The sequence below is a fragment of the Bombus affinis genome, chromosome 10 (assembly GCF_024516045.1).
Source record: "Bombus affinis isolate iyBomAffi1 chromosome 10, iyBomAffi1.2, whole genome shotgun sequence".
NCBI classification, from domain to species: domain Eukaryota; kingdom Metazoa; phylum Arthropoda; class Insecta; order Hymenoptera; family Apidae; genus Bombus; species Bombus affinis.
In genome coordinates this window covers 10,460,999-10,472,345 of record NC_066353.1, presented here as the reverse complement: position 1 = coordinate 10,472,345, position 11,347 = coordinate 10,460,999, and the positions used below count along the sequence as shown (strand labels likewise).

At 32.1% G+C, this 11,347-nt stretch overlaps 3 protein-coding genes across 15 annotated transcripts in view; 2 read left to right on the top strand and 1 right to left on the bottom strand.

Moving 5' to 3' along the window:
- Positions 1 to 269: 269 nt before the first annotated feature.
- Positions 270 to 3,256, bottom strand: LOC126920872 (charged multivesicular body protein 2a). Of its 3 annotated transcripts, none has more exons than XM_050731751.1 (5): positions 3,238 to 3,256; positions 2,030 to 2,228; positions 1,789 to 1,964; positions 1,568 to 1,702; positions 270 to 1,470 (listed from the first exon to the last, which is right to left on the bottom strand). In XM_050731751.1, the coding sequence occupies exons 2-5, from the start codon at positions 2,195 to 2,197 to the stop codon at positions 1,266 to 1,268; spliced, it is 684 nt and encodes a 227-aa protein (XP_050587708.1). In that variant the 5' UTR covers positions 2,198 to 2,228; positions 3,238 to 3,256; the 3' UTR covers positions 270 to 1,265. The 3 variants fall into 3 exon arrangements, with proteins under 3 accessions (XP_050587708.1, XP_050587707.1, XP_050587706.1); XM_050731750.1 differs by lacking the exon at positions 3,238 to 3,256 and adding an exon at positions 3,108 to 3,197; XM_050731749.1 differs by lacking the exon at positions 3,238 to 3,256 and adding an exon at positions 2,455 to 2,837.
- Positions 3,257 to 3,311: 55 nt separating this feature from the next.
- On the top strand, positions 3,312 to 7,364 carry LOC126920839 (DNA topoisomerase 3-beta-1). Of its 2 annotated transcripts, XM_050731646.1 has the most exons (14): positions 3,312 to 3,655; positions 3,797 to 3,939; positions 4,024 to 4,218; positions 4,293 to 4,460; positions 4,534 to 4,662; positions 4,764 to 4,882; positions 4,967 to 5,167; positions 5,237 to 5,441; positions 5,523 to 5,705; positions 5,781 to 5,990; positions 6,059 to 6,276; positions 6,360 to 6,584; positions 6,682 to 6,943; positions 7,044 to 7,364. In XM_050731646.1, exons 1-14 carry the CDS (start codon positions 3,565 to 3,567, stop codon positions 7,248 to 7,250), a joined length of 2,556 nt encoding a protein of 851 aa, XP_050587603.1. In that variant the 5' UTR covers positions 3,312 to 3,564; the 3' UTR covers positions 7,251 to 7,364. The 2 variants fall into 2 exon arrangements, with proteins under 2 accessions (XP_050587603.1, XP_050587604.1); XM_050731647.1 differs by lacking the exon at positions 3,312 to 3,655 and having other exon boundaries at positions 3,801 to 3,939; positions 4,028 to 4,218.
- A 138-nt stretch (positions 7,365 to 7,502) lies between these two features.
- The window catches only part of LOC126920832 (lutropin-choriogonadotropic hormone receptor), a 46,636-nt gene continuing 42,791 nt past the window's right edge, over positions 7,503 to 11,347 (top strand). For 9 of the 10 annotated variants that reach the window (XR_007712118.1, XR_007712119.1, XR_007712121.1 and 6 more), the window contains exon 1: positions 7,503 to 8,978. Coding sequence is in view for 2 of the 10 variants with exons in the window: in XM_050731622.1 (XP_050587579.1) it covers positions 8,743 to 8,978 (236 nt within the window). In the remaining 8 variants the exon portion in view is untranslated. The remainder of the gene's footprint in view (positions 8,979 to 11,347) is intronic. The other variant, XM_050731621.1, reaches the window with a different exon arrangement.

The following is an 11,347-nucleotide window of genomic DNA, read 5'->3' as shown; positions in this document are numbered from 1 at the left end:
ATTATTGACTATGATACCCTTTGGAAATGAATACTACTCCAGGCGATTTTGAAAAAAATTAATCCGTTTTGTGAGTTTTTAAATATTTTCAGTAGTAATTCAGAAAAATTATTTTAATTGCTTTAACTTAGTTTAATTTGCCAAATTGTTTTAATTTATTTAAAATTGACTGTTTTCAATCTCTCTGATCGGTTGTTTTTAACAGTAGTTTTTAGAGGTAAGTTATAATATGTTTAATTACTTATATCAGCAAGGTATTAAAGAATGCATTTTAATTATGTCTTTCGTTTATTCATAATTACTAATAGTTTTTATTGTTGTTAATAATATTTTCATTATTAAGTGATTTACTGTATGTGTATATATATATATATACACACGTGTATGTGTCTGTGTTATCCATATATTTAATACATCATTGCACAATCTTGTTTCACTGCATTTCTATCAACAAATTTGTTAATACATAATACAGATTACGTTGTTGTAGTTAATACAATTTATAAGTAAATTTTATTAATACGGTTATTATGACTGTAAATAATATATAATTTTTACTATTACATAATTATCAAAAGTAGATATATTATGAGGCACTGAAAGATTAAGTTTTGATAAAAGCAGTGAACAAACTTATTTATTGTATTCCTTTTGAATATGCGAGCATATAATTTATATGCTGTTTTTTTCATATAAAAACTGCTAACATATTTCCCTTATTTACTTTTACAGTAAGTGTACAATATTTCCTAAAAAAAAAATGAAAGCGTATATGTACATGTACGTAAATTACAAATTTCTCAAGTAAATCTATGTACATGTATTTATCAAAATATAATAAGTAAGTATCTTATCATAATATATTTGATAAGCATTTTAAATATAAGTTATCCACTTTACAAAATTATCCTGTGCAAATAAAATATGCACAGAAACTTCAAGATACCATCTTAAAGTTCTTTCATTTTCTTTTTTTTTTTATAAAAAAGTAACAACACAGATTAATGCATAACGAAGTTATATGCCTCTGTTTTTTCATCATTCATATTTCATGAATTCATAATTGTTTTAAGCGATAAAAATATAACATTCTTTTTATATTTTATAAATCGATTATCTGAGTGAACGGATCGGAAAACAAGTGCTATGATGAAACATTCATATCTCTAACTAAAATCGTAAAGCAATCCTAAAATTAATGCTTATAAAACCAATTCTTTCCTTTACATCTTTTATACATTTTTCATCTATATAGAAGCGTGTTCTTATTCACGTCTTAAATTTTCAAGCCTAGCTTGCAGATCTGCATCCGCATCTGTCAAATTTCCACCTTCGTCATTCCCTGTCGCAGTCGCAACTGGTTGCTTGGAATTTGCTACATTTAATGAACCGGATGCTTGAGGTAAACCTGACAATTGATCTGTCAATTGGAGACCCAATTCGTCCAAAACTTGCGACACAATGGCATCACTGTATAAACAGTATAAATACAATTGAAATATTCAATGAACAAAAGTCAATACTTTTTAGAGATATAAATATTTTTATTTAGAAATTGCAAAAATACCTTTCCTCTTCATCACCCTCATCTTCCATTGCGTCATCAATAGCATCATTCATAATTTCCTCTTTCATATCCATTATTTCTGACTGCTTTTCAAACTCTTGTAATATTTTTTGTATTTGAGGAAGATTTAATTGTCTGTACAATCATATAATTTTCATGTATAGCAAGCAATAAAAAATTCTTTCTAATTCTAATTTTAAATGAACAGGGCAAGTACTCACTTGTTCATATTTTGCATAGCTCTTGTGACTCCCTTCATTGCTTGTGCCATTGTGTTTTGTGAACGCAATGTTTGAATCTTTAAAGAAACTGCTTGGATATTTGCTTTCATCAACATAAATTTTTTCACATAACGTCTAGTTCTTACAAGATCTTTAGCCATAATCTTCACTGCATCCTATCAAACATTAAATAAATATCACCCAATAGTATACAAAATAAATTCAAACAAGATCAGGTTACCATTTGCCCATCTTTAGCAAGTTTCTTTATATCCACAATAATCTTTTTTTCTTGTTGTTCCATCCTCATTCTCTCTCTGTCAAGATCCCGCATAGCTTTGTTTAAAGCTCTCTGATTTTTCCTGAGCATCTCCTCAGGAGTAATACGTTTCCCAAATAACCACTCCATGATTACAGTAGAAATGCTATAGCACCTTCACCTATTAAAATTAATATTGATGCATAAATCATAATGAAAGTTTAAAGAAGGTTATGATTACCTTTGAACAAAAATAAAAATAATTAATATTTGAGAAAAAAAGACATAATTACAGAAATAATTGATATAAGATGATTAACTTTCAAAGAATCGATTATATATAGACATAGAGAGAAAATATATTAATATTTATCTTATAAGACAACAGCTTTTAATGCAAAAATTACCTAATTATATTAGAGATTATCTCGGAAGATATGAATAAAGAAAATTATAATAGAATGCTTGATCGTTTGAAAATGACGTTTTATAGGTTAGGAAGTTTATATCAAGATCAGCAATTTGATTTGACAGACTGAATGAGTCACAAAATAATCAGTCACAGGTCAAATATTGTTACAAATACTACTGTATATAACTGTGTATTACAGATCATTTTGACTTTGACATTTTAGTTTTTCTTAAAGTATAAGAGATAATATAACGTTATCATGATACATCGCACGAATATCGTATGAATATGGTTATATGGAATTTACTACAGCACTTCCCTTTGTAACGATACCATAGAATTACAAATATATGTAAACAATCTCCGTACATTAAAATATAACCGCATACAACTTACAAGACTGACTTTAAAATGTTAATTTGATAATTATTAATGTTATCATAAAGGAATTTTTTATTTTTATCCTTGCATTTTACCAATAATACTGCAAATTGTAAATTAATTTTTTTTAATCAAAAATAAAATATATGGTATTTAAAGATTGTGCAAAATTAAAAATTTATTTAGGAAAAATTATGAAATTTTCCTTGGTACTTTAATAGTTTTAAAATTGTTTTAAGTAGTTTTATTCTAATTCGTGAAACATACTGTATCAATATAATTAATTATCTCTTCTAATGTGAACAAATTCCAAGTTTACAATTAATCGAGTTAAACTGTTTCATAAAGTAATGAAGTTGAAAAATATACAGGATGGCGTAGCTAAATGAGATCATACCTGATCACTGATCATGTACATGTTGCGTTGATAACTTCACTTTACATTATAAAAAATGTATTATTATAGGTTTACTTATACCTTTATCTTAATTATTGTTTAGAAACCGCAACTTTATTTCTAACTGAAAAGAAACGAAGTTATAAAATAAAAATAGTTAACTTAAAACATAATGTAACAACTATCAAAATATTTTGAAATAAATATCATGTCATGCGTACAGTATTGCATATTTGTACCTCCAAATGTATGATGTCAGAATCTCTTAGTTAAAGTTAATAATATTTTCTTGTAAAACCAAGTATAGAGATAAAATATTCTACAAAAATGAAGACGGCTTTAATGGTAGCTGAAAAACCATCTTTGGCAGCTTCGTTAGCCAATATTTTAAGTAATGGTCGGTGTACATCTCGAAAAGGTAGGTTATGTTTTTTTTAAATTTAATACATAGATACAATTTTATGATAAATATTTTAAATTAAAAAGATAAAATTTTCGATACCATAATTCATAGATACCTGTATTTCATATTACACTTTTTAATAACAAAAAAATTTAGGTTTAAATGGATCTTGTTCAATACACGAATGGATAGGTCAATTCAGGTCTGAAAATATAAATTTTAAAATGACCTCTGTCTTTGGTCATGTTATGACATTAGATTTTATTGGCAAATATAATAACTGGGACAAGGTTGATCCTGTAAGTAAAAAATTTTTAGTCTTGCCATTCTATTTTATTATATTATTTTATTGTATTAGTAACGTACTACTTGTTATGTTTAAGGCAGAGTTATTTTCATGCCCAACTGAAAAGAAGGAAGCAGTTCCTAGATTGAAAATTCCTTTTCTCTTGGCTAAGGAAGGAGCTCATTGTGATTATTTAATATTATGGCTAGATTGTGACAAAGAAGGTGAAAATATCTGTTTTGAAGTTATACATGCAGTTCAGCAAGGAATGAATAGGAGACTAAATCCAAATGTAAGTTTGCTTAATTTTAATCTAATTATTCATATTAATTTAATGAAATTTTATAAATTTTATATTTGTTACAGGATATTTGGAGAGCAAGATTTTCTGCTATTACAGAAAAGGACATAAAAGCTGCATTGGCAAACCTGGTAAGGCCAAATGAAAATGAAGCAAAGAGTGTTGATGCTCGACAAGAGATAGATCTACGAATTGGTTGTGCTTTTACGAGGTTCCAGACAAAATTTTTTCAGGTAGAATGATATTGAAGCAGTTTTTACTGTTCATATTATATATTAATTTAATATTTCCTTTTTCTTTTCATAGGGTAAATATGGAGATTTAGATGTGTCTCTTATTTCCTATGGTCCTTGTCAAACACCAACATTAGGATTTTGTGTGCAAAGGCATGATGAAATTCAAACATTCAAGCCAGATCCTTACTGGGTTCTACAGGTATAGTATTAAAATAAGTGTCTTATCTTGGCTTATAACTTTCCCTTATATGTCAGAATATAATTCTTCTGAGGAAGAAGATAAACTTGAATCTATTGAAGGTTACAGTTAAATCATCCGATGGCCAAGACATTATTTTGAGTTGGAGCCGCGTGCGATCTTTTGACAAGGAGATAGCAAATATGTTTCTGAGTCACGTGAAAGAGTATGACCAAGCAACGTAAGTTTTAGATATTTGTATGTACGAATATTTCGTGTTAATATTAAGATAATGTAACGATGTTTATCCAATTAATTATTATAGGGTTATAAGCGTAGAAAGTACAGAAAAGACGAAATCGCGACCTATAGCTTTAAATACAGTAGAGTTAATGAGAATAGCAAGTTCGGGTTTAGGAATGGGTCCCCATCACGCTATGCAGATTGCAGAACGTCTTTATACTCAAGGATACATAAGTTATCCTCGAACTGAGACAACATTATACCCAGAAAATTTCGATTTGCTGTAAGTCAAAAGCAACTTCAAAATTTATTTATATTTTACTTATATATATGCAAAAGTATCTATATTTAGTGCAGCATTGAAGCAACAGCAGAACAATCCTGATTGGGGCGATCAAGTTCGTAAAATATTAGCAACAGGCATTAATAGACCGAAGAAAGGGCTCAATGTTGGAGACCATCCTCCCATTACTCCAATGAAACATGCTACTCGAAACGATCTCGATGGTGATACATGGAGATTATATGATTATATAACTCGACATTTTATAGCCACGGTAAATATGTATTGCTAATTGAATATCTTATATATCAATTTTTATTTACTTTAGAGGGCTTAAATATTTAATATCTTGCAGCTGGCTCACGATTGTAAATATTTGAGTACCACAGTTAAATTCGAAATAGGAATGGAAATGTTTACGGCGAATGGTCATAGTTCAATAGATCCTGGATATACTAACATACTTACATGGCAAGCACTTGGAAGCAACGATACTTTACCCAGATTTACACCTGGTGAAAAAGTTAATATACAAGAGGTAGTAAATGTAGAAAATGGAGAGTGAAAATACTTTAATCAAATAATTTATAACTGTGTTTTATAATTTTTGTAGATGAAGTTAGTCGAATGTTATACACAACCACCAGATTATTTGACAGAATCTGAATTAATATCACTTATGGAAAAACACGGTATTGGAACTGATGCCTCTATTCCAGTACACATAAACAATATATGTATGCGAAATTATGTTAATGTAACAACTGGTAGAAAATTAGTTCCGACATCTTTAGGAATTGTGTTAGTTCACGGATATCAAAAAGTATGTAGCTTTTTACATATATAAGGAATAATAAGTTACTTCTAGTAATATGTTTGTATTAATATTAGATAGATCCTGAGCTAGTTCTACCTACTATGAGATCCGCAGTAGAGGAGCAGTTAAATCTAATAGCTTTAGGTAGAGCAGACTTTCACGCTGTGTTACAACATACCGTTGAAATTTTCAAACAAAAATTTCATTATTTTGTAAAAAGTATCGAAGCGATGGATCAGTTGTTTGAAGTTTCATTTTCTCCTCTTTCTGCGTCAGGAAAAGCTCATTCCAGGTATATTTTACGTTCCAGTAAATATATATGATTACCTAAATATTTACTCTTTTCTTTTATTGACAATGCTTTCCTGTATTCAGATGTGGAAAGTGTCGACGTTACATGAAATATATACAAACAAAACCGTCGAGAATGCACTGCGCACATTGTAACGAAACGTACAATCTCCCACAAAACGGGAATATTCGAATTTATAAAGAATTAAAGTGCCCATTAGACGACTTCGAATTGCTCTCATGGTCCACTGGTGCACGGGGAAAAAGTTATACATTTTGTCCATATTGTTACAATAATCCTCCATTTAGGTAATTTTATTCTTGCGAACAGATAGGATATAGAGAACACATTCAATCTCGTATTGTTTAAATACGTACTAACTATTGCATGAATCATGAATTCCAGAGATATGAAAAAGGGAATGAGTGGTTGCAATTCTTGCACACACCCGACCTGTCCACATGGCATGAATTCTAATGGTTTATCGAGTTGTTTAGAGTGTAATGCTGGCATACTCGTCCTCGATCCTTCGGCTGCACCAAAATGGAAACTTGTGTGCAATCGTTGTGACGTTATTATTCATTTATTCGAAAATGCCCACAAAGTGACGGTTGATACGGAGGTGTGCGACTGTGGGGCTCAATTAGTTACCGTAGAGTATAAGCAGGTAAAGAGCAATAAACCTTAAACGTTACATTCTAATTGGAAAAGTCATTTATATTCGAAGAATATTAAAATGAATTTTTTTTTTTTGGTTTAAATGATAGGAAAAAAGCAAGCTTCCCAATGAAGCTACGGAGATGACTGGTTGCGTTTTTTGCACACCAGCTTTCATGGCTCTTGTGGAAAAGCATCGTGCAGTCGCCTCAAAACCTGTTACAACTCGTGGCCGTGGTCACGCTAAAGGTCGTAGTCGGGGTAAACCCCGTCCACCGAAAGATAAGATGGCACAATTGGCTGCGTATTTTGTATAATTGATTTCATTTGTAAATGAAGAGTACATAGATGACACTAATCCCTTCCTATTCACACTTTGACACTTTCGCTATTGCGATATATCCCGAAAATAAATCGAACTCTATTTACTACCTCAACGACTCATATATCATGTTACTTTTTTGTTATAATCTTTACGCATTTTACAAATACGATATGATTTACATTATCACACAACAGTATTATGTTTTGGATAACAGATATTACGAGAGTAAAAATTTATGTTCTTATGAAAAATATATATATATATATATATATATATATATTCGTGTTATTGAATGTTAAAAACTTTTTAGACATTTTATTTATCCATGGAGGGAAACTAATTGAAATTATCGATTGCTATCGCTGCATGTTTTGATGTATAACGTAGAGAGGGCATACCATACATTTTTTATGAGTCTTTAGTAAAAAATCAAAAACAAAATAAATTATTATATAGAAAATACAAATATAATGTACAAGAAGTACGTAAAGATTATTAAAAAAAGCATTGAACGAAATTATGCTTTCATCTATAAACATTTTCAAATTTCGCAATTTATAATATCTATTGCCCATACTCACGTATTGTATCTTATCGTTTGATAACAGCTAACCCTTTTATATTTGATTTTATTCGGATGTATATAATTTAAATTTCATTCTTCAAACATTATTTATCATATTCGGCGAAAAGAAATACGTACAACGTAACTTCTTTTTTTTCTTTAAAGCTATTAAATCCATTTATTAATATTATTTACGTATTTGATAAAATCTTTAACGCGTTAAGTGCGCTTTTATATATAAATGCATATAAATCCCCGACCTACTAATTATATATTCACCGAAGAAATACCACGCGGTATACGGTCTTCCTCTTTCTATTCTGCCATCACCAGGTCAACATCCGACCATCGAGACATTCTCAATCGGCTACTCAATCACCCTGAATCTAAAAGAGACGAAATAAAAGAAGAAAATCGATCGGATCTCTATATACGGGAGATCACGAAGTGCCGATTGCCGCGAGTCTATTACAACTCGAACAGTATCGGTAGCGGCATTTTACGGAGAAAGTTGATTGGCTCGAGGCGGCGAGCGCGGCGATGGTGGGGGAAGCGCTTCCAACAAGAGGGCGGATTGGTTCAGTTACGCACGTACTCGCGCTGTCAGTCGGTAAACGTACGCCGTGTTGTACGGTTTAGTCGTTTGTAATTTAGTCCTGGGGCAAGTGTTCGCGCGTGTTATCCGTTTCGCGAGCTTAAACACAACTAACGTAAGCTCCTCAACACGCCGCGCGTACTTACGCTTCTCTGTATGCCGTGTCGTTGTGTTCGTCTTTTCGCGCGTCGAGGGGATCGTGGTCCCGATGTGATAAATGTAATAATGCAGTCTGACAAATATAATGCAGTGAAGTGAAACGTGTCCTGGGCGCGGCGACTCCGGCAGAAGGAAGGAAGAGAAGCCTAGTAGAAGCTGGCCGGCATGTGCACGCAGTCCAGCCGCGGCATCACCACTGCTGCTGTCATATTGGCGATGTTCCTCTGCCGGATTTGCTCCGCCGAGGAACAGCCAGGTTCCTCTAGTGGACCCGGTCTCCTGGAATCTTGCAACGTCACTGCCGACGGACGGGAGTTCTCCTGCCGCGGGGCTGGATTCCTGTCCATCCTGGAGCCTCTCGATGTCACTGTACTTCCATCCACAGTCAATCTTACTAAACTGTGAGTATATACACAATACACATGGTATATGAATAAAAGAAATATAAGAGTTTTGCGAAGGAGCAATTTCAAAATTCGGTACCTTGTCAACCACTTTCAGATCAAAACTGTATTGCCATTTGACTTCGAGACTAAATACGGTCGTTAGTGAAAGTATTTGAATACTTAATCATAGAGAATTGTTATGTGTATATTGCGTGTGTTATATTGGACAAATTTGAAACAAGTTTGAAAATCTACATAGAAACCATAAGATATTTAATACAAGCATATATTTTGCAACGGCCATAAAAGTATTTATATAACACACGTAATACATATATGAAAGTTTTACTATGGTAAATGTTTATACACTTTCGTAAGTCACTGTACGGGTATTTGCATTGAAAAGTTGAAAGACATTTTTTTTACGTAAATCACATTTAGGTTATTATTTCGCCGTAAAATAACTATAATGGATGACGCAACTTTGTTATAAAAAAATGTATGTTTTAATTTTTATTCGTTCAATCAATTTATAATTTATAGTCATTTATATGCTTAATTTGTTAACCGAAGAAGACGAATTAAGTCGTTATTCTAATTGTTAATAAATAATCTCCTTTGTTCAGATAAATTTACAAAGGAAGCGATATTATATGAAATCTGCTCTTAACCAGGTTTTCGACGCAAATACGCTATTGCGGCATGTCTTCTCGCGTATCATTATTTTGACAACGATATATTTCGAAGCGTATCGAACTCGAACGATGCTTCCAAGATCGTGTTTCGCTGTTGTTTCCTTTTTCGTTGCGTCTCTTTCGTTCGCGCGGCTTTTCGAGCAGTGCGGTCGCGCGGTTGCACGGAGGTCCTTCGAACTTTTGCCTTGAGAGTTTGAAAGGTTTGACATCGGATGAGGCGCTGAGACCTTGACGCGTTAACATTTTGAGTAATTGCCAGTAGCAATTTAAAGACTTTAATTTAAAATCCACGTTTAGAAACTGATATTAATTGATATCATTGGGTTCTTTGAAATCGTAACAATTTAATATTAGATCAATTTTAGAATTTCTAACGTTACGCAATTATATGATTAATATCTATCACGGAGAATGCAAGGTATAAAATTAAATTAAATACCCAAACTTTAGTAATCTAATATAATAAGTTGAATTATGACAAATTGAAATAAGTTAAATGAAAATATAGGTTATACGAATGTACTTTGAAACAATTACCACGTGACTGGTCGAGAAGCGCGCAATTATTCAAATGTCCAAACTATCTGTCAAAACTAAAACGTATCTTTCCAACTCCACTCTCTTCTCGAAACCACTCCCTTTATTCACGTGTTTTCGTACAGCTAGTATCAAGTTTCAAAACAACAATTTGCCAACCGTCATGTGTCGTTATTAATTTTTCCTTTTTACTCTCGGCGCTTAAAATAGAGATGTCGCCATTGTCGTCGCATCTAGTATTTATCTGCACTTGTACTATGCGTACAACATATTCTTATAATTTTATATTAACCTGTTAATCTGAAATGACACGTTTCTATATGAGGCATAATTGAGAAAATTAATCGCATCTTTGAATACGAATGGGATTCGTACAAGGCGATCAGAAACGAAAGAATGAAAAAAGTGACATTTGCAGTTTGGTTGCGCGCAGGAAGCGAGAGAAAAACGAACAACGAGGTAATTGGAACTTTTTTCTGGCCTGGATTCCATCCGAAAGTATTCTTCGGGACAAGTTGGCCGTAGTTTTCCGTGTGTACAGTCGGAAACGTCTGTTCGTCTGACTTGCTACGCTGCATACTACTACGCGAGTCTATTTCCGTTTCGTCTGTCGATCGTTATTGCTTCCATACTTCCATATTACAATTATTACTTCCATTATTGAAACTGTTCATTTGAGATTCCTTTGAGACATTTACAGAAGTAGTATTTTCGTAGACTGAATTTAATTGTGGCTATTGAGTATTATCGAAATGTTCGTGGAAAATATTTCTGGGAAAGATAAGTAAATTAAAATTGTAATGGAACTGGCTGCAAGCTGACCTAGAACGCCGCCGGAAGTGGAAGAAAATATAACTGTGCAGGAAATAGCGCACTAAAATGTCGATTTTATAGAGTGCATCGTAAATTACGTTACCATCAAAATAACCGACTCTTATCTACTATGTGTTTACTAAATCTTTGATCCAAGAACTAAAAATCATTATTTACTGCCGACCAATATGACTTAAGATTCTAGTAATTCTAGTAATTCATAATTCTTGACCTATATTTTCCTTTTCTACCCTTTGTAAATTATTAACGAATTTTTAACATTTAACCTCTAATTGATCGATCAAGTAACTTTTTCTGCTCTATCTCTATATATTGTGT